Source organism: Erpetoichthys calabaricus, chromosome 7 (genome assembly GCF_900747795.2).
Source record: "Erpetoichthys calabaricus chromosome 7, fErpCal1.3, whole genome shotgun sequence".
NCBI classification, from domain to species: domain Eukaryota; kingdom Metazoa; phylum Chordata; class Cladistia; order Polypteriformes; family Polypteridae; genus Erpetoichthys; species Erpetoichthys calabaricus.
The window spans coordinates 131937731-131961735 of record NC_041400.2 but is presented as its reverse complement, the minus strand read 5'-3'; the positions used below and the strand labels follow the sequence as shown (position 1 = coordinate 131961735).

The following is a 24005-nucleotide window of genomic DNA, read 5'->3' as shown; positions in this document are numbered from 1 at the left end:
TTTGCTGTCACAATTCATGATGAACGGTGATGGCCCCCATCTGTGAGCACCATCTTTCAACCACAGTTCAAGTGACAATTAGCATTTGACCGCAATGTACGACACTGCTGAAAACCCCACTGGACCCATTTGACACATCCATAAAATTGGTAACTTACTGTACACTGTGACCCTTGGCACAGCTGAACATCATAACCCCCTTTTCGCCAGTCATTCGTGTCTATTGTGCAATCCATTTCTTATGGAGAGAACTAAACACATGTGGCATACCACTACTCCTCGTCACTCGACGAACTCATAGCACATAACACAGGAATATGTAGGATGGCAAACTGGAGTGCCTTCTGCTGACTCAAGACACCAACACTGGCTGGCATAAACAAATAGAAAATTATTGAAGAAAACATAAAAATTTCCACTGACTTCCCAAAGTATAGGCAACACAGTAACAGCTGAGCACATGCCACAAAACTCCACTTCCACTTCAAGATGAAGCTCATTATGTAGACCTTATGGTCAAACTTTTTCTTTGCTTAGGGGTCTGCCTAAACCAACTAGCTCCTGGGGATCAAACAAAAACAGCAGCATGGCGCTGAAGAAAAATGAAAAAAACAGCAGCCAAAAAGATACAATCAGAAGCACCACAAAAATCAGATATATAAAAGAAAATAATGTGCTAAAAGCACTAGCAAAGATGTATAAAGTAGTAGAAAAAAAGATGCAAATAAGCACGTAAAGCATGGCCCGTCTTGATCTTTAACTTTAGGGAATTAATTTGACATGTCTTCGATATACATCTTATTTTTGATGCGAAGTAAATTATTTTTTGTATCAGTTATGAGACTTATGTGCTGCCATTTTGTGCATTGCTTTAGGTTGTGTTTGCCACTGTTCTGTACTCCCTTTAACAGCTGAGGCTCTTTTTGTTGTAGATGTTATCTGCTAGCAAATATTTAAGACTGACAGTTGTTATCAGTCCTTGACCAAGTTTCTGGATAAAAAAATTAAATGAACACATTACTAGTGAGATAGAAAAAGATAAGTGAAAGTGGTGTGCAAAAGTATTCAATCCCCTAGAAAGATGATGAAGAAAAACTCAAAGGTTAGTGTTTGCATAAGTATTCAAGTCCTACACATCAGTACTTTGTCAAGAACCCTTTTGCTGCAATAGCAGCTTTAATTTTTTTTGGGGTAATTATGTCCTTCTTTTACACATTGTTCAGGAGTGATTCTTCCCTATTCTTCTTGCCAGAATTTATAGAGATCCTCTAGGTTAGTGGGATGGCATCTCTGGACAGCAGTTTTCAAACAATGCCACACATTCTCAATAGGGTTACAATCAGGGCTTTGACTTTGCTATTCCACAACATTCTCCTTCAGTCTTTGAGCCATTCCAGTATCGCTTTGGCCTTCTGCTTAGGACAAATTTCTACCACACCATAGGTTCATAGCAGACTGGAATAAGTTCTCCTACAATATTGTGGGGTATTTGTGTCCATCCATTGTCCCTTCAACTTTGACAAGATTGTCCGTACCAGCATATGAAAAGAATCCCCATAGTATGATTCTGCCACCACCATATTTCACTGTAGGTATGGTGTTTCTTGAGGCTTGGGCAGTGTTAGTTTTACACCTCATATACCTCTGTGAACAAAAAGTTCTACTTTGGCCTTATCTGACCATAAACACCTTCTCCCACATCTTAACTGAGTTTTTCTCATGCTTTGTAGTAAATACCACACGCCTTTATATGGACCTTCTTAACGAATGGCTTTATTCTCGCTGTCCTCCTGTAGACGCCCGTTTTATGGAGAGGTTTTGAAATAGTGGACCCAGGCACCTTCACTCCAGTTTCAGACAAAGAGCATTGCAGACTTCTGAAAGTGATGGTTGGATTTTTAGTAGCCTCTTTCACCAGTTGATGTCTTATACTGATGTTTAGTTTCGAGGGATGGCCTGTTCTAGTAAGAGTCTAGGTGCTGTGATGAACCTTCCACTTTCTAATGATGGATCTGACAGTGCTTAATGGGACATTCAAACTCTGATATTTTTTGTAGTCATTTCCCGACTTGTGAGTTTGTTTCTCATATCAAATGAATGCTCCTTTACCTTCACTTTTGCAGTGACTGTCCAACAAAGACTACGGCCCTTACAAAGGGTATTTTTTATTTCCAGAGAGAGATTTAATGGACTCGCAAGTAGTACCTAATTAGGTTTGATTACGGTCAAATGACTGTCATCTTTGTGTCATTTGTGATTAATTTGTCAGCTATATAAACCTGGAGCTTCCAAAGGACTATGCAAACACTAACATCTACAGCAAATGGTTTACTCTGATTTTGGAAATCTCCTGTTACAGCATAAGAGTTCACATTAAAAAGATTGAATGGATAAATGTGTACAAATCTTTTGTCAAGCAGAAAATTATGAAGACTTTCAAGGGGATTAAATACTTTTGCACGCCACTGTACATTATACATTTCAGCCCTGGCTGGGCTTCAAGTGTTGTTTTTAAGTCTCTTTTCTTCAGTTTTAATTCATTTGTTTATGTTTAAAGCGTTGGTCATTTTCTTACTATGTACTTGGGTATCTCATTTTATGTTTCATGTGTTTTGTGGGTGGTCCCCCAAAAGGCAGGGCCACATTCCCATCACCATCAAGGGACTGCCCTATAAAGGCGGAGGACAACCCGCAGCATCTTGTGGTTCATTGTGAATGCTCTTGTGGTCCTGGGGAGTTCCTGTGCCTATCGCTCTTTTCATTATTGTGAATTACTGGATTTGTGTGACCTTTCACTTGCCTTTTGACCATGCTTGGATTTATGTTTTGGGATTTCCTATTCTCAAGGCATTGCCTTCTGTGATTTTTACTTTGTGGTCCTTGAAGTTTATTATTATGCCACAGAGAATTTTTGTGTTAATAAATCTTTTTATATTTATAAAGATCCTTTGTTGCCCTTTATGGTGACTACCTGGGGTATGAGGTTTTCTTTCTAGTGGGCATTCTGAGCTGATTTGACAGTTTTTTGTTGCGTTTGTTTCAATTGTACCTTATCTGTTGTAACTAAATCTGCTTTTGACCTTTGCCCGTTTAACTACTTTTTGCTTTGCTCATTGGCAGCTTGATTTCTGCTCTATCTTTAATAATTTTAGTCCTTTGAGATTTGAATCATTGTAACTCACAACAGGACTATTTGAATCATTCTGAGTAAGGTCCAGATTATCGTAATTATATCAGTCAAGGGATCATAATATTTTCTCTAAAAAAACACCGAAAAGGCATAACTTGTCAATTTCCCACGTTGTCGTGATGCTCCAGGTAGTTTTGGAATTAAATGTTGACATTTATTTAAATTAATTAATATTACTTTATATGACTGCAATACCACGTTAATATTTCATTTCATAGTGTTTACAATTGCCATGGCAACTACCAGTCACATGACCTGTGATGTCACAATGTGAACAGTATAAAACATGACCGTGCATTAAGTCAGCATCTAAGCATTTGATTTGATTGCTTTGCTTTCAATGCCACGTAAATATTTTTGGACCGTGATTGTTGAGAAGAGATTTCATACTACCTGTATATGGTAACAGCAGTTTTGGAAGATAATGGAATACACACAGTAGTGTAATGGGGACGACTGTAATTTAATAAACAAAACTCAGGACAAGTAACAAGAATCAAGGTCAAAGAGAAGTGTAGTAATTCATAATCTAAAAAGACTGCATGTAACTGGTGCCAAAGAATATGATATGCAAATTGTAATCGGAGGACAGAGAAAGTTGTCATAATCAGTAAACTCAAAACTAATAATAAGACATGATGCAAAAGGTTTCTTCCTTCTGTGAATTTAACATTGGATGACAAGCGAGTGCGCGACACGTGACTTTTATCTTATCACAGTAATCCGGACTTCATTCCAACTAGCAGCATGAGCGCCTGCCTGCTTTAATTAGTTCCTCATGGATTTAAAGAGTACAGTGCCGTAAAACAGACAAGGTAAAACTGCCTTAAGCAGACAGCAAAGCAAGCTCAAAAACACAAAGAAACATATTACATGCAAAAAAGTGTAAAGGCACAGTTAGAGAAAGCTTTAAAATAAAACCAACTCAGAAGAGTGAGCCTGGTCATTTCAACAACATTAGAAGAACTCACAATCTGATGGCACTTTGGGGTCTTTTCATATGGGGACCCAAAATGGTAATCAAGACCATAAGACATTACACCCCCATTATGTGACCATAGTCACACCCATGGTGCCAAGATATACCAGCCATCCTGGATTCTTGAAAACAATGAAAGATTGTCAGACATTGGAAAAAAAAAAAAGAAAAAGAAAAGAAGAATAAATAAAATAGATAAATGAAAACATAGAAGAAGCCCAAAATGAGCTTAACTAATTGAGGAACATTACACCCATCTGTGAAGCCTTGGTTGATAACATCCTGATGTTCATCCAGAATAGCTGGTACATCACAAGTTCACCAGTCAAACAACCTTAAAAAAACTAATATAAACAAATAAGCACAAAAACTGTGCAAATGTAAGATACACATCATGTAATCACTCATATTCAGCCACACATGATGAACATTGAGATGCCAATTAAACCAACACACACACATCTTTGACCTCAGAAGTACACCTAGAACACTGGGAGAACTTGCAAATTGCACAGATGGTGGCGAGGTCAGGACTGAAACTTGGACTCCTGTCAGGCAGAAGCACTAACAGGGGTGCACTGCATATCCAGTAGCAAACCAACAAGCCCTTACATTTAAAGGGGGAAGTGAAAGCACATGAAGAGAAACCCCGGAGCAGGAGCCCATTTGCCTGCCAAACTACTGCACTAATCATCACACTATCAAAGGAGCATCATGTCACGTTTGTTTTGCTTCAGGATAAAAGCTGCTGAAGGAGAAGCAAGTGTAACAGCAATACTAATTAATCACTGCTTTAGGAGGTAAAAAAAAAAAAACAAAATACAAGACTTCCTATTTCAGGCTTTTAGTAATTTGACAGATCTGCCACAGGAAATTCATGGTTACCTCTAAAGTGTGTGATGATTTCACTGGCAGAAAATGAAAATATTGTAGAAGAAGAAAAATCAATGTCATAACTCATTTTAATAAACAAGAAAAGGGTACAAAATGTAAGCTTTGTTTTCTTAAAAAACTGCAAACTGTAATAAATAAATGATAATATATTGCAGAGCTCTGACATTTTCTTTAGTTTTTCATTTAACAGATTAACCTTTTTCTTGCTGAAAACATTTGCTTTCTAAACACATTCTCAACAATAAATTATGATACAAAATGTGGTATTGATACATACTTAAAAGATAAAAAAAAAATGAAAGAAAAAAACATAAAACATTTGTTGGATATACACTTTATACACTGTAATGACTGAACAGTTCCTCAAAGACGCTTTGGAAAAAATATAAACATAAATAATGGAAGAATATTTACAGGACAATTAATTTAACAAGGTGTTTTAACAAACAGTATGCAATCTATATAAACTAAAATGAGTAAAGTAAAAAAAAAAAAAAAAAATACTAGCAAGCAGTTTGTTCTTTCTTTCTTTCTTTCTTTTTCTCTTTCTTTCTTTCTTTCTTTCTTTCTTTCTTTCTTTCTTTCTTTCTTTCTTTCTTTCTTTCTTTCTTTCTTTCTTTCTTTCCTTTTACTAACCTCATCTGGCTGGACACTTAGTGAATGTTGCCCAGCTGCTCACGAAAAACACAGCAGTTTGAGTTTCCTTGGAAACCCATTTAGTGGGCATCTCGTTTGTGTGTTTAAATAAATACTTTTTATCTGATTCATATTCCAAAATGATCCCCCATCCAGGTCAGATGTTTTGATCCTAGGGTTAGTGGTGTGGATTAGCCATAGTCATTTCAGAAAACATTCCAAAAATGTATTTTGAATTCTGCTTCTGTCTGCATTGAGATAACAGGCTCAATGAAGGATGCCATACAAAATAAAGGGTGAATGAGTGAAAACTGTGTGTGTGTAGAAATGTAATGTTACATTTTCTACACATACATCATAACACAGACTTCTTTCTTTATAAGCTGTTATTCTGAAAAAGTGACCCTCCAAACAAGACTTATAGAGCACTTAAGTTTCCATTGTTAAACCAAAATAGCTACCACAGATGAATATTATAGGTGCAGTACATTGCTGATGGCAGTGAGACCTAATTGTACCAATTACATAACAACATATGGAAGGAGCTGTAAATTCTTCACTTCTGCCCACATTCCGATGTGCCTTTTTATGACTGCAATAACTAGGTAGCCGAGTGCACAGATCAGGCTCGGGGCAACTAAGCCATTCCGATCAGAAAGTGCAGTAGTTCAGCCTGTCTTTAAACTGACAAAGTAAAAAACACACACATTTCAAAAACACATACAGTATATATATGTTCTGTAACTCGATTAAGAATGAAAAACAAAAGCGAAAAGACTTCAAGTTGTCAATGAGTCCAATCTGAATAAAAATGGTTGTACAAATAAAATCAAACAAGGTTTCATGAGAAAGACAGACCAGAATGAAAGATTGACCTCTAAGTGACAGAACGGTATGGTTACTATAAACTGGAGAAATATATTGTTACATATACAATTAAGAGTGACAAAAAAGAAATAATTAAAACAAGCGTTGAATGACTACTGCAGTTACATTTGTCCATTTTAATATATTACCATCACTTTAACATTGTGAAAAAATTTCCTTTTAAATATTTCAGTTTTATATTATTATCTTGTAATTTTATATAAATATATATACATAGGTTTGCATGGATGTGTGAAAATACTGTGTATATCTATCCATATACACACACATACACACATTACATGTAAACAATAGATAATATTAACATATATGCAAAAATGTTTTTTTTTCCTTTACAAAAAAAAGCTGATTTTAACTTTGATTATATACCTTTAAGGATGAAGCTTCTCTCCCAGTTTTCTTTCTGCCACATACATAAGCAAACATTTTCAGGGAGAAATAAAAATTTGTGAATCCTGATTATGTAAGTCTTTAAAAACTGAAACAGTATTATTCTGGGCCCCAAAAATTGAATACTTTTTTTTTTTTTTTTGAAGCGAAACATACACAAAGCTGCAATATGAAGAGGTTATTCATTTAAATGTTAGTCTTTATTTTAACACCTCTTTTATTTTGCCCTGCCTCAAAACCGCAGGTACTATTAGCAGCCTTGTGATCAGAGGACCGATGGTGGGCATGCTGACCCAGCTGGGGTACATACACACACATTTATTCGACAGGTACTTAAGGAACAATGTCATCTGCTCTGATACATTTGGCTTGACTCTTGCATTCTTCAACTAACAGAATGGCTATTTGAAAATATAAGTTGTCCCCGCCTGGTCACACATATTAATTTAAACTGAACTGAACAAAACAGTTATGCACTGGAGTTCAAAATTCTGTTAGTCTTACCAAATGGGGGAAAAACGATATAAAGAAACAGGCTCCTGATCATAGTGGGGGAGTGTTTTGTACACCAGCAGTAATACAATTCATCAACTTTGCTGCTCGCTGACTTGAAAGTGAAGAACAAAAGAACACCACTCATCCACAGATCCATTTAATAGAAAGCTCAGTCCAGTTGATGGCCACATGAAATCAGACATCTTTTTGCCACGGACTCAAGGCAAGAAGTCTCCTTGAAAGAAAATTCTGTTGACTACAGAGTGCCCAGAAGCAATTTGTGAATGTCAACTGAACTAAGTGATCATAGTGTCTTTGGGCTGTGGGAGAAAAGTCCCATCAAGCACAGCCATGGAGCTCAACATAGCCAATAGTCAAGCGGTAACAACACTGGTTGCAATATAGTGCTTCCCAGCTAAACAAATTACATTTTTCATATTTAAAATGTTTATTCTGATAATCTATGTTTAATTTGATGATGCTGCCTTATAGGGCCTGCTATCCATAGTATAGTCCTGAAGTGGAATAAGCCAAACCACAAGCTGGATGGGTGTTCTGTACCCTCACTTTGTTTGCTTTTAGAAAGACAAGATCATAAAAGCAGCCCACAAGGTAAGCCCAAAGAAAAAGGCAATCCTGACATCTTGATGTACAGTATTTGTGTCTGTAGAATTGTGATGTGAATGATGAAAGGGTATGGCAGGATCTGTGAGAGATGGCTGTGCAATGCACCTGATAGGCATGGAACAATCACTAGTGGACAGGGATGGGGGAGTTCTAGTAGGGTCCAACTAGGAATGCTTCACTTTATTCATTTCATTTCACATTTCATTTTATTATTGCAAAAAAATGCCTGCATTTTAGGTACAATAGCATTAAAAGAAATAAATATCCCTGGGAAATGGTTAAAAAAGTAGAAGAAAAAAAATACAATTTACATATTAAGTTGTATTTTCATTTAAATTGCAAGTACAAAGAAAATCATACTCAGCGACCTTGCCAATAAACACTTCCAAGCAGCAAAAAAGGGAGACTTGTAAAGGAGGGAAAATTAGGGGAGAAGTTAAATAAAGTAGCACAAGTATACAAGCGTCCTTCCACAATTTTTTAGTTTGTCAGCATCAGAAGTTCTCATTTTGCTTGTCATTGAAACTGCTGCATGCATATTCACTAGAAATGTGCACTGCATGCATGTACTGGACGTGCAGTGGTACCGTATTCAGAGCCACTTAACAAACTTCTACTCTTGTTAACTGTTCTGTAGGCGTTAAGTTAGCAGTGCAGTGTACTTTTAAGGCTTGCTGTGGTATTGCATCACAGGCACCATCTTTACTCCTAGTAATAATTGCATAATAGGAGAATAAAGTATATTTGAATATTATCTGATGTAGCCATGCATGAAGAAATCCATCTGTTTTTAAGGTACAAATATCATAAGCGATAACCTGGCTGCATGTTACGTTCAAATTATAAGAGTTGAAACTAATCGAATACAGAACAGAAATTTTAAAATAGGGGGTAACACGTGATCATGTTTCAGAGTAAAATGTATGCAAGCTTTTGGAAAATTTCAAACCACCTGCTAAATGGTGCAAAACATACTGAGGGATATTAGTCTAAATGAACTAAGCAGGACATCTAAATATCAACTTAGTATATCTTGAGGTTCTCTGTAACTAGTTTCAATAAAGCTCAGTTTTGTGAAACTAACAAGACACTTATGAGTTAAATAACTAATTGCGGAGCAACAAGACATATGGCTCTACTTCAGTAAATATAACTGTTTGCCACTGGCATAAATATCTGCTTCGTTTCACTTAGGAGCTGTTAGTCTTTAGCTATTCAGAAAATGAGCTGCCATCTGTACTTGTATCATTTATTTAAAACATGAAGCAAACTACACAGAGTGCTCCAAAAGTCTTGCTTAGCCAGAGGTTAGTATTTTCTTACAAATGCTTGCAGTTTAATTTGACTTTAAGCTATGCAAAGTTTTTTTAATTGTTTATATGGTAACAGAAGGAATTTGTTAATTGCACATCATTATCAGACAAAAATTACATTTGGCTGTAAAAATTCAAATTTCTGACAATTTGTACACTTGATTGAGAAACTATTTGTAGCATTTGCCAGTATGTTTTTGGGATTCTTGCACATTGTTCATATGTAGTGAATATGCAAAATACACCTAACTACAGTAATGGAGAGCATGAAAACTGACGCAGATACCATCCAGCAAACTACACAGACATTTGTAAACTGATGTCTCATTTTTTAAAGAAAAAGGCAGTTTTGTCCTTTCTGTCAACTCTAGCATTGCTTAATTTGTGTGTTAAAAGATCATATAATCTTGCTAAACTGTGAGTCAAACGTGAGTCAGAGTCGATGTTTGTTAACGAACAGTCAGAATTCACACTCTTTATTTTTTCAATTATTCTCAAACATATACTTGTTATGCTGACCCACATTCATAAAAGCATCTACATAGGGAGCCAGAGGGCAGTTCTGAGCAGCACATTATGTTTGATAATTTCCTTGTGCAGATAACTTGTAGCCATTCTGCAGTTCAGAAGTGTGTGCTCATCCTCTATATGTGGACCATATTGAATGATCAATAAGATAGGAAGAGGGAAAACAAAAAAACAAGAAAAAAGTTTCAAAACCTCAGACACCGAGTTTGACTGTAATCAGTTAAACAGGGTAGAGTAGGCGACTCTGCACAACTACCAGACCTTTGCTTGCAATCTCAATAAGATGGATGGCTTATCCAATATTCAGTGTGCAACTGGACTAATGCACCACCAAACAAAGTGATGAATGGGTGTAAACTGGATTCAGGTTGAAAATAAATGTCTGCTGGACAACTTGCTGCACTTTTGGCTAAGAGCCCAAGTCCAGTGGAGTCCGAGAATCCAGGAAGGCAACATTACAAGATCAGACTCAAGAAGCATGACTATTATTATGATAAAATAAATAGCTTTATCTGGTTTCATACAGATTTTCATCAAGAAGTGATGAATACAACAAAAGTGAATTGCACTGGAAAGCTCAAAAGCTGTCTATGTAAGTAATTTACTGAAAGCAATGCATATGTTTCAAGTGGATGGCATTACCGAACAGTCAGCAATGAACCTCGTAAAATGGTTTATTAAAATGGTGGATTCAGTGTTTTTCCTTAAAATGTAATTATGAACAGCTTTAGGAGAACACCTGATAATGTTCAGTTCATGTTCTCATTTTAAGGGAACAATGGAATTAAATGAATCTGGAAAAACTGGATGCAAGATTAATATGCAGAGGTAAAGGGCAGGTACAAGTCACAGCAAGACAGAATCAGAACTGCTCTATGGTATCCTGCTGGTGTCATAAACATACAACTAGAAATCAAGTAAACATCCGGAGAAACAACATGCACTGGGCTTTATATTATATTTTATATAAAACAGTGGAGCAAGCCTAGGCGAAAAGGGTGGCAAGACAAAACATCTTGCCAGCCGCTTTTTTAAAGAAAGAAATGCTGTTAGGTGCCAGAATGGTCAAAAGGACATGTATTTGAAAATGTAAGGAAAAATTAACTTGTCATCTAAATATTCAGAAGGAGAAACCCCTGTGTCTTCACACGTGCACACAGTATATATTTTTTTCTTTTAATTGCATGCTTAGTCATGTGGTCTAAATTATAAAGCCATATGAAAAGGTTAATGCTTACTTTTTTGAGTTAGCTGGTTCTGACCATGGACAGTTTCATTTTTTTTAAGAATGAATAAGTTTGTGGGTGACGCTTAAGAACACAAAGGACAGAGACAGCTATACTACGGATGACATTACATGAATGAGTTGAAAGAAACAGAGAGAGAGAGAAAAAAAAAACAGCTTATGACCACGATTTTGCTAGTTTCAATTTTGCACTGTAATTTAATTTAAATAGTTAATTTCTTAATAACCAGAAGACACTGGTCAAAAGCCAAAGCAGCAAGTCATTTTCCACGGTATTGTTGCTGTGTAAATATGCTGGGGCACCACGCACTGAATGAATTCTGCATTAAACAGAACATAATACAACATAAAGGCACCGTAGATAGTCATCTCTATTGAAATACTGTAAAAATTGCTGTATATAGTATGGCACATTCATTCATAACACACAGTTTTAGATTTGAATATTTAATTTATAAAAGACTTTTTTGTTAAATCTACTAATGATAAAATAAAATAGTTTAATTTAAACTAAATGGGCTTCTTATTTAATACTTTTATAGAAAATTAAATTTTACTGGTGAATCTATATGTATTCTTTGTTTTATACAGCAATTGGATCTTGATTAGATATTACACCAGATAACCTTGCTTGCAATTCATCCTGTGCAGAAAGTTTTTGGCTTGTGTTAGTCCTGCTGCCCTCAGCCAGCCAGAATGTAGGCGCTGAATCAAGGTTCGTTGTCATAGGGTTCTGTATACTGAGAAAAGGTGTGTCTTCCCCAATTCTCTCATCTTCAGTCTCACTTTCTGAGCTATTGCTCACAGAGATCGAGTCACTGTCTGATTCAAGTTTATGCTGCCCATGGCCATTAGTTTTTGTTCTTTTTGCACGTCGACTATTGGAAACTTTCTTAACAGGCTGTTGCGCTGGAGCTTCATATTCCTGTGTAGTTTCATACTCATCATCTTCAACAATTCGCAGAGGACTGGGGGGTGGACTGTGGGCTTCATGCCCTTCATTGTAATGGGCAGAGTTCCGTTGCTGGTTGCTATTGCTATAGTCATGCCATTTCTCTCTCAACTGTGGAGGTGTCACCAAAAGCAGAGGCCTTTCTTCCTCCATGAAAGGACTGATTGCGACCGAAGGCATGGATGTTGCAAGACTGGACACCGACGGTGACATTTCTGAAGGTGGCAGGCTTGGACCAACTGGAGGCTGTAGATCCACAGGCGACAGACGGTTAGGTGTTGTCACTGCAGACATGTACCTATAAGTAAGGAAAGGGTAGTAAATTATCAGAAGTTCTGAATTTTAATATAAACTAAGTGCAACACCTATATAAGGACAATTTCAAAGATTTTTTTTTAACGTATTGACCATCCTGATGTGATAATTAAAATGTTTTTTCTATCAGAATATTAATGAGGGAATAGAATAGTGCATCCAACATAGCATGAATTTTAAAAAGTTCAAAACAAATTAAAGAATTCTTTAAAATCACTGGGTAAGTGTTTTTCAAAGGCATTTATTTCTAAGCAGGATGCAATTTAATTTTGTGGCAGCCCACCTAAGCCAACTACCCTTTTGCTTGCTAAACCTGTTTTACATCACATGCCTCAAAACAGCAGAATGCTGTTTTTCCTTACCTCTAGCTCAGTGGTGGAACCAAGAGGGCTGCAGTGTCTGTTTTCATTCCAATCGTTTATTAAATTAGCACCGAATACTGCTCTCTAGTTGAACAAACATCTTTAATTAACTAGCATTTTAGGATTCAGAACACTTAATTGCTTCTTTGTTTAATGTGCCAAACAATAAAATGATGCCAAGCGAGCCAACAGATGACAAATGAATGCAAGGGTTCAAATTTATCTCTTGAAAGACTAACATTTTCTCTATAACAAGTTCCTTAATTAGAAGTTCATTCTTGCTGCTAATGTAACATGTTATTTATCTTTTTGGACTGTTAAGGCTCTCACTGTACCTCAGCAGACATTTCCAAAACTTTTGATCTGTTCTGGTCCACAAAACATTTTGATGGTGCACTCAGAAGTAATATTTCTCAGATCTTCACTTTTATAAATTATGCCTGTGCATGTGCAGATCAATGGAGAATACATTGTCTCTATTTCCTTCAGCAATTATGTTATGACAAACTGGATGACTCAATAGGCTTCAAAAAGCTAGGAGGAGGAATTATTACTTTGTACAAATAATGACCACAAGCAAGTGACTGACATTTTCAAAACTAATTGTTTAACCCTGTGTTGTACCAAATTTGTACATCTGACCCAGAACTGTTGCAGAATTTTATTTTTCTTATATCATTAGTGTCTGTGTCATGTTGTTTGCTTAGGCTGCCATCAAGGGTTATGCATACATATAATGAGGGAGATTTCTGGTCCCCAATTTAGATAAGAATAAAATGAAGAAATGTTCAGGTTAAGGAAAAGCTTACTTTCTAGAACATAGCTTAAAGTGCAAAGAATCCTTGTTGTGGGGATAGACACTTAACTTTGCCACACACGTGCACATGGGAGAAAACTTATGGGCTCATATAATTGCAATTTCCTGCCGGAACAGCAGAGGACACTGTTGACTGATGCCTTTCTTCTTCCTCTCTCTGCAGACAGTAAGATTGACAGCCATAACATCTCTGACATCACTTCTGGTGCCCAAATGCATAGACCTGCCTCTTCCTACCTGGAGTCCGTAAGACCAGAAGCTCTTCTTCTACTCTTGAGCAGTCTACTTTAAGACTTGTGTCGATATGATACTTTCTTTTGCCTTTTTAACACGTTTGCACCTGGGTTTTCTTTTCATTATATGGGGTTAGTCTTTGGGTGCCTCAAAGATTTATGATTTTCTTTGCCTTTCTCATTACACTGTGTATTTGCAGCTGTTTAAATTCATAGTGGAGGGAAAAGGAGGTCAAGTCAATTTACAGTTCAAGTATAAACCAGTTTTACTTAAGGCATGACTAATGCACACAAGTGCTCAGCCATGAACCTCTACCAGCTTGCTAGGGCTTACTTTTTGTACTGGACTGGGCAACTATGTTCAGTGTATACAGCAAGCTGCTGCTACTCACTCAATAGTCCAGTGAACACAGACCTTGATGGAGTGGATAAAGACTCAATGATGTTCAAAAGATATGTACTTTCTGATGTCTTTACATAAACTAAATACCTTGTCCCATAAGTATTCTTTTATCAAATGACTGCATAATAGTTTTTTTTTGTATCTCTTACAAAAAAAAAAAAACTATGTGTATGGGGATGACTCCCAAATATTATTGTTGACCAATATGTCACTGGTTCTGACACATTTTTGATTTAGCTAAAGTTAACAAACCTTTTGTAGGAGCGCCGAGTATTTTGAAAGCAGTGGTATTCTTGAAGTTCACTACTGTCCAATTAACATTATCTTTCAGACAGATATAATTATCTACTAAACACCTTATAGTTTTGCTTCACTACTCACATTATATGTAAAGGACTTCATTTTAGTTCAGAGCAGTGGTTTAAAAAGGGTTTCACATATTTGTAAAGCTATATAGTACAGCTAACTAATTATTTCTTGAAAATTCTTTTCCAGTTTGTGGTTGGGATGAACCATAGTCAGGAACCAACCTTGGACAGTATTTCAGGATTACAGGCATGAACACCAGACTACCCATGGAAATACTGAACATAGATAAAGTATGGAAACATATGCTGCATCATTTTAAATATAATATTACTCAAAATCTGTACAGATTTGACCACAACACACATAAAAAATGAGTGGGAAGAACAAGAGAAAAGAAATTTGGGATAAGAAAGCAACATTCTGGGCTGTGGAGAAAGAAAATAAAATATGTCCTTTTCAGACTGGTACCAATAGATGGTCCAGATGAAAAATAATATGGTTTGCTAAATTCTCTTTGTATTGTTTTACTTTGTTTGTGTGTGGGTGACATAAAAAAATACATGCAGAATTTCAGTGTGTTTCGTTCATGTCAATACTAAATGCCAATATGGAGTTTTTTTTTTCTGGGACACTTATATACTGTATTATAAAGTACTATAAAATAAAATATTAAAAACTGGAACAACCATTGAACTTTCGTGAAGATTTATGAAGAAAAAAATCAGCCACTTTTTTTTTTAAACCAATTTGCATTAGAAATTGTATTGTTTCTACTAAACAAGCAAGAATCTTCCACGCTTCAACAGTCACGGCAGTCTGTTTCATTTCCTTTTTTAATTATAAATGTAAAAGCAGCTGATTCCAGACCATATTTAGAGCTCAGATTTTGCAGAACCATGATAATTAGAGATAAGCTTAAAAGATACAGCTTTACAAAACAATTATCTTTTCTTCCAATTATCATAATTCTACGCTTTGCTAACCAGTTTTATATCAAACATCAAAATTCATGAAATATATTTATTTGCCAATGCCTTTGAAATGGGAATGGAACATAGATACATTAATAAATTTTACACTTATGTTTCCAAATTGCAGTTCACTGCACACAAAGATGAACTTGAAAGGCAGTAATTAACCATTTAGAATGAAATAGTCTTCAGCATGACAATGAAGGTGTAGAAAATCACCACTAATTCATAGGCCTGCATCATATGGTGAAGACAAGACGACAAAACAATTTACTGTGTTTACTCAAACAATAACCGCTTGAAACAATTAAGTATAAAATTAAATTATCACAATTTTACTCTCACAGAAGTCCAAGATATAAATTCATCAATGGTGGAGACAATGTTTACTATCAATATATACTGCCAGTACTGCTTATTGAGTGTGTGTGTGCATAAGAACCAGAAAGATCAGATTCTAACACAATAAAGGACATCAATTTGTTAAAATAGTGGTGGAACAATCCATACAATGTACATGCAGTATTAGTTCTGTTGTGACTCTGGAATACAGACAACATATTAATGAAACATATGATAAAACAATGGGTTTTTTGGTGGGTATGATATTGCTGTATCAGTTACCAAATTTTATATATTAGCTCATAGGCACAGTCTTTATGTTGAGAATAAGAAGGAAAAATGACACATTCCATAAAAGAAGAGGTGCAGTAAGGCTCATTAATGCAAGTATTTTCTCTGATAGACTCAATGAGCCAAAATGACTATTCAGCTGAGTGAAGCTGCATAATCATGCTTAATAGAGGGATTTCAAGAAAAAGGAAACCAAGATGCCTCAGGAATAATTTAAAGGGTTGAATGTGGAACAGGCAGTGAATGTACGTACTGGTCATTATTAGAAAGAGGTGTTTATAACAGATGATAAAAAGGAGAGGTGACTAGTTTTTCTTTGTAAAGGCTGGACATAAGCTGTGCTTGGCATAACTAAAAAATTACATTTGAAGGACTGAAAGTAACTAAAGTATTTGTTGGGAACAATTCATTTCTTGGCACTGAAGAAGAGCGGCGTCTTCAGGAAAATGTAACAAAATATGCTTTAAAGGTTTATTTTATTATGACTTGTGTCTCTGTTCTATGCAAATCATTTATAGAAAGGAAGATGATAGACTCCTCCTTTGCCAGGTCCTTTCAGGGAAACAAATTGTTTCTTTTTTTTTTTTTTTGCATAGCATGCACTGTCCTTTTAGAAATGTTATTGCATATTAGGTTGCTCTTCCAAGAGGTCTTTTGTTAATGAGTGCTTGCATGGTCAGCTCACAGAAAAAGTGAAACAACATGTGCTTCTCTTTCAATTGATCTATGTTAAAAATAATTAGTCATGCATATTAATAAAATGGTGACATTCCAGAAAGGAAATTAAATAACAAAATTAAAACATGTATAGATTGGACAGGGAGTGAAACAAACATCACCTAGATAATAATTCACAAATATACCTTCTCGCCCCTTAAAAAAGAGGTGTACCCTAAAACAGTGAAAGCTTCAACATGGCTATGGTCGCTCCTGCAAATGTAAAACTTCTCCGTTTCTCCTAATCAAGAAAACATTAGTCTACATGAAGAAAAGTAATAATGCAGATTTGGTTCAATAGACTGAGATTTTTGGTAAATGATATACTCTAAAGCATTGAGAAAATTCACATCTCAATGACTGTGTTAAGTTGTCTGCTGAATGTTAGTGGCCTCTGCTTTAGGGAGGCAACATAAGGTAACACAAAACAAGAGACACAGGAACCTTGATCTTACCGGGTAATCATTTATATATGGTATAAACTGTTTTAATTTATTTTATGAAAACCTCATGTCTTAAGAAATTGTGATAGCTCTGGGCAGTTGGCTACTATAAACAGAGAAAAACATTATAAGCAACAAATTAATGTAGTGGAGGTGATGTGCCTGATGGAGTCAAGATGATATAAAACTACAATCCCCATTAGAAACAGCATTGCAGACTGATGTAAAACTGGGGAGTGAGTTCTTCTCTTCATGGAACTACAGTAGAATTGTGTTCTTAGTAAATTGGTTATAGTCAGACAGTTAGAATTTATTCTTTAAGAATATGAATAGCAAGCTCTACTCATAGTAAAGCAACATTTTAGATGAAAATCTAATATTGGTTATTTGATACATGTACTTTATAAACTCAAGATCCTGGAACATATTGTTTATATACTTAACATATTATGCTTACCTCTCACTGTATGGTGAGTCTTTAAAGGATTCAGGTGTATCTCTTGAATTTTTTAAAAACACATTAACGTCTCTCAAACAACCTGTACCATTTAAACGACTTCGATGTCCAAATGGACTGGTCTGCCTGCTGGTTTCCACTGAAGATGTCACCAGTACTGATCGACTCTCTGTTATTATGCTTTCTGTTTGACAATTACTCCAGCTAGAGAAAATGAAAATAGCACACATTTAAGTGCATTAAATGAAAACAATGACTTATTAAATTATTAGTATACATAATATATAATTACTTATTAGTATACATAATATATAATTACTTGACAAATTAAAATTTTAACCTGCTTATTCTACTTTAGTGTACACAGAGATCACCACAATAGCACTGCACTAATGTCTGATGGGAGATTATTAAAACACATTGTAGAATTACCACACACAGCATTCTGCTGGTAACTTGGGAAGGGCTAATTCAAAGTTACTACTTAACCTAATACACGAATCTCCAAGATGTTGTTTGAGGTAAAAAAACAGTACTCAAATAAAAATCCAGATAGGAGGAAATGCAAACTCCACAGAAACAGTAAATGGGCTGAGATTGTAAACCTGTGTTTTGTAGCTGTAAGGTAGCAGGCTTGACAACCATGCCACTGTGCCTTCCACTTAGCAAATTCACTTTACTTATTATTATTTGCTGGTTGAATGTATTGTCAGAATACAGAAACACCTCTAAATTATTCTATATACAACATAATTGAATTAAGAGGCATGTAAGCTTGGGCTAATACTGTAATCTTAATTTAATAATAATGATTGAATATTCATATAAGGTTTTGAACTTTAATAACTTGTTAGTTTTTAGTAAACTTTAAAAAACAGCATTGGCTCTCATGATGCAATCCTCCTCCTTCCATTTCGAATTAAGTCAATGACCAATACAATTTTTACTCAGTGTTAATAATTTTGTGGCCAAAAACAACAGCATACCATTATATACTTTGGCTCATTAATACAGAGCATAATATGTACCAGATGAGAAAAAAAACATTCTTGACTTTTGTTAATCTGCGGTGGGTTGGCACCCTGCCCGGGATTGGTTCCTGCCTTGTGCCCTGTGTTGGCTGGGATTGGCTCCAGCAGACACCCGTGACCCTGTGTTCGGATTCAGCGGGTTGGAAAATGGATGGATGGACTTTGTTAATACACCACAGCAAAATCCGGCAACTTCACTTTGTATCTTAAGTAATCTGTGACCTAGATGACCCTGAGGAAGCGTAACTGTAGACCAGTTTAATCCAGCTGGAATCTCCAATAAAGCTTTGAACTTTGATTGCTGAACTACAAACACATCAGAAACTGACCCATAATTGTATTTTTTTCCTTATGTGAAGCTGATCTGCTAAACAGATTACAAGTCCTAAGGGTAGTATTCAGTGCTTATATGGCACAAGCAAGGTTAGTGAAAAAAAACCCTATATCATATAAACTGCTATATACAAAAAATATAATACTGAATTTGTTTCAGGTTTATTTTAATAACTTTACTATTTGTATTTAGTGCATGTCTTAGGTTTTAAGTGAACAATATTTACACAGATTTAGCATCAACATCTCAACAGACATCATCCTCAAATATTTTAAGTCTATAGTCTATGTATGACAAAGTAATACAATATTTTGTTGCTCTCTGCTATGGGTGAGCTGTATTTAAATAACACCAATATTAAATTGCAGTCTCCTTAATCTAGCTAAATACGAAGTTAAACTATAATGTCTTTTAAGCACTTGGTTTAGCAAAAAAAAAAAAAAAAGATAAGTACTTTCTCCTCTTCTCAAGCCACCTTTGATGGCTGCTGTAAATGTTGCAAGGTGTGTGTCACTCATAGATAAGGAGATAATACAGTGTATAACCTACATGCTACTGATATTGTAATTGACATGGCCTTACAATGATTTTCTGGGTAGAATATCCGAGTAGGTTAACATGCTCAATGGATCTTTGAGAATATACAGCTCTAAGATGAAGTAATCTTTTCAGTCTATGTTGCTTTGCTGCAAGAGTTTTACACATTATGGACATACAGGGTTATGTAGTTGCTACCTACAACAACACAGTGTCCCCAGACATAATATTGAAACATCTTGCATTCATACACTTTGTCAACATGGGCACAGTTTACTGCAGCAGCTCAGGGGGAGCAGGTTGTGTTGATAACTGACATACTCATCTGCTATAAAAAAACACCTAAACCAAATGAAAATGAACATAAATATATCTACAGTAACTTGGGAGTTTTATTTCTTTTCGTGGTTAAAACCGGTCATATTGAACCTTGTTGTCTTGTCATGTAGTCCTCCAACTTTTGCATTTTATATTATGTTGCACATCCTAGTTGAACTCACTTGAGCATTTACACAGCTGCTACTTGATCCCAGAGTGATATAAAGTTTGAACACAAGTAATAATATGCCTTGTACTATTTTAAGTTCTGCTTAATTTTTTTGGTATATGATGTCCTACTCGTTGGACATCTTGGTCTGATCTAGCTGATTTCACCTACTGTGAGGTAATGTTGAAATTTTATGACTTCAGCTGCTTTGATGATGTTCAGTTTAGGACTGAATCTGTCTTCTCACACAGGTTGTCATTGTAACAATGTAGTAGGATTCTGTCATGCTATTTTTCTTTCTTTTTGTAGATGTCATCCATACCTCAACTGCATCAAGACCTTCAAAGTTTATTCAGCTGGAATGCACATTAGCTAACTAAATATTATTCAAAGATAGGCAGAGCGATTGTGTATGTTCAAACACTGTTATAAATGCTTAGACTGAATTACTCCTCAGGGACTTTGAAGCTCCTGTGTTGTGATTTGACATGACAGTGAAAATGTTTGTTCCGGTAAGTTTGGGTGTAGAAAGTGATGACATGTTACATGTTGATTAGCACATACAAGTAAGAAATTCACTGTACATTGCACATGTGACAATAATGATCCCTTAACCTATAATTAATTTTTGTAATGGATGAGGAAATAGCCAAGCATAAGATTATCCCTTAGGATGAGATATAACTATTTGCTTTATGAAAACAAGTATTCTGTCCTAATCCTTTTGTTATAAAACACTTTAATAGCTCATGCCCTACAGTTCATTGTGTTCCCTTTCAGTGTGAAGGGCATAGGTCTTTCTAGGTAGAGTATAAGGTTTGTCAATAAAATTGCAAGTTCACTCTTCAATGAATGATATTGAGCACCTATATCTAGTCTGAACTTTTTTTTCTGTTTGCCTGCTTTAATAACTGAAAACGTTCAATATTGGAATGCTTACTTCTTTGTAACAGAGTATTAATAAATATATAGTTTTTATTTAATTGACTTTCACCCATAATATGTGTTCCTCCTTATTCACTGGAACAAAACACCCTTGGACTCACAGTGTGAACATCACATGCTACATAACTGTTTTTTCCTTGGAATTATGTGGCACTTGACCTGCATGCTTGATTGAAGACTGCTTATGCATGTTTTTGAGCTGCATTGCTTTGATTCATTGCCAGGAGTTTCTCTCTTGCACCCTGTGAATACTCGCTAAACACAAGTTTACTTCAGGCAATACAAAGAAGTAATAATGTATTTTTAGTACTTTTTTTTCTTGCTTCTATGAATTCATAACCTGTAAATGCCCTACATTCTTTCTCCTCAGCATAGGAAGAAACATGTCCACTAGATCATCACTAATTGACCTTCCATTCTCTTACACTATTAACTCTAATTTGGGTCACGAAGAGTCCAAGCCAAACTGTTCATCATGAAACACAACTCAAGAATGAAAGGTCACAGGACATACTGACACAAAGGCCCATATTCACACTTAACTGGTTGGTGTGGTTGACCGAGTCACTAATCAACCTAACGTACATATCTTTATGATACCAAGGACAAATTGGAATACCTAGAGAACTTCCCAGGATAAAAATGAGGCAAATTCCACACAGACACCGACCTAGGTAATACTTAAACCTAATGACTTGGGACTTTGACAAGAGAAGCACTAAACACTACATCAATAACTCTCCTTTCAAATGACCAAAAAACAACATTCAATGTGTCTACTGAATTTGGTACAAGAGCACCAAATATAACCACTCACTCTTTTCAAAAGGGTGGCTTTTACTTATCTACAGTTCTTTCTTTTATAGTTCATTTTATATCTAACAAGACTTTTCACTCTGATGCCATGTTCTTCTTTACTCACCTGATGTTTACTAACATACTCTAAGTAAAGAAAGAAACTTCTGTTTCTGTGACTTGTGGATTTTCCCACAGTTTCCTTTGCAAAATACTAAATGTTCATTGACTCACAACATTCAAATAACATCATTTATTAAATTCAGACCAAAATGTTTTATTTTTGTAACTGTACAATTCAGAACAAACAATCTAATGGCCATCATTACATACTGTGACAATGTTTCTCATAATGTACTATGTACCGCATGTACTAATAGCAGTTAAACTCAGTAATATTAAAAAAAAAAATTTTTCAAGCTAGAAATAGTGATACATTAAATGATCTTCAATCACCTTAACACTCAAATACCATCTAATAAAAAATGAATCATAATATTTGGCCTTCATGGTGCAGTGAATGGGTAACAATATAGGAAGGGGTTCGCGCGACCTGAAAATATTTTTTTTTAGTTTAAAAGAGCAATAACTTCACACCTTTCATGTAAAATGAGAAAAACAGAGAAATGTTTTTCACTTCTGACATTTCATTTTTCCATAAAAAAAGGTTTTTTTTATGGCTCTGTGACAATTCCGTTCCCTTGGACAATTAATAACACTGCACTCATGAGAAGTCACCCTACAGACATTACTTCATTTGGCTCCAGAGATGCACTGTTTAAACTGTTTGTTACTGTACTGAGAATGAATTACCATCTCTGTTTTACATAGAAATATTGAACTCATAAGCATAAACTGTGTCTTCTATGAATATAAAGGCAAATACAAGGCGCTATAGGAATGTTTGTGTTGTACATAATGTGATTCAAAAAAATGGTGACTGTTCTGCTAAAATCATGTTTTTTTTAAATATTATTATATGCCTCAAAAATACACATTAGTAATCAATGAAAACTGAAAACAGGGCAAGAAAAGCAGTTGTCATTCCAATGCAACACCAATGGAAATAAGAAACTCTGTGAAAAGCAGCCTTGGTTCACTATAAAAAATGTATGTTTATCAGCCAATAACAATAATCTGAATTTTTGACTTGTGCCCCCTTACATTAAGGTTACCCATGGGTCTTATTTTTGTATTGTGACATCATATAATACTTCCTCTACAATACTAAGAATTAACAAAATTTGGAGATGGCCTGAGTAAGAAAAGAAAAAAGGAATTATAATTGGTCTGTCAACATTCAATACAAAATTAGGAAGGTTTGATTTCTAGTAGCTAAATAAAAATGCAAAAAACGAAAACAGAGGTTTAATTTTTAAAAAACTACAGAAATTAAGTATGCAACAACAACATACAACAACAATCCTGTAAACACCAGAAGTGTCTCTATTCTATTGGGCCCTTGAGCAAGGCCCTTAACCTGCAATTGTTTCGACCTGGGTATGGTGTTAATCTGTATCCAACCCTGCAAGCTGATCCTCTAACTTATAGGGAAAACTTGGGGGTTGGTGGAAGGATTGGCACTCTAGCCACCGTAAAAAAAAATCTCACACTGTTCCAGTGTGGTGCTGAGGTAAAACCTACTGCATTCGGGTCCCAGGGTCCCAATCCAGGTAGTTCGTTATGTGGCAATGCAGCGCAAGCCAAAATATTGCTTCCTGCAAACATGTAATTTTAACTGAAATCTAAGACCAGTAATTGGTTGCCCTGTACTCAATTGTCCAGAATATGACACACATAGGGAAAGAAAAAGAAAAATTACAATGATTCCTTTTATATTACACGGTATATACATTATATACTAACATTTGTCAACAATTATTAAATAAGCTAAGTTAATTAATATAAACATGGTTTACATTCCCAACATCAATTTTATATTATTTAAATACAAAACAATGAATAGCTAATTAGCTGTCATGACCATCATGGCTGCAGAATCTCACTCTATCACTCTAGACTGCCATACAAACATTGTGCAAATACCGTCATATCTGTATTTGTAGATTGTCCTAAAG

At 35.4% G+C, this 24005-nt stretch overlaps 1 protein-coding gene across 6 annotated transcripts in view; it reads right to left on the bottom strand.

Annotated features, from left to right (window-relative positions):
- Positions 1 to 5112: 5112 nt before the first annotated feature.
- The window catches only part of nrg1 (neuregulin 1), a 169151-nt gene continuing 150258 nt past the window's right edge, over positions 5113 to 24005 (bottom strand). For all 6 annotated transcript variants that reach the window (XM_051929582.1, XM_028805397.2, XM_051929583.1 and 3 more), the window contains 2 exons: positions 17799 to 18002; positions 5113 to 12436 (listed from right to left, as the gene is read on the bottom strand). In XM_051929582.1, the coding sequence (XP_051785542.1) occupies positions 11770 to 12436; positions 17799 to 18002 (871 nt within the window). In that variant the 3' untranslated portion in view covers positions 5113 to 11769. The remainder of the gene's footprint in view (positions 12437 to 17798; positions 18003 to 24005) is intronic.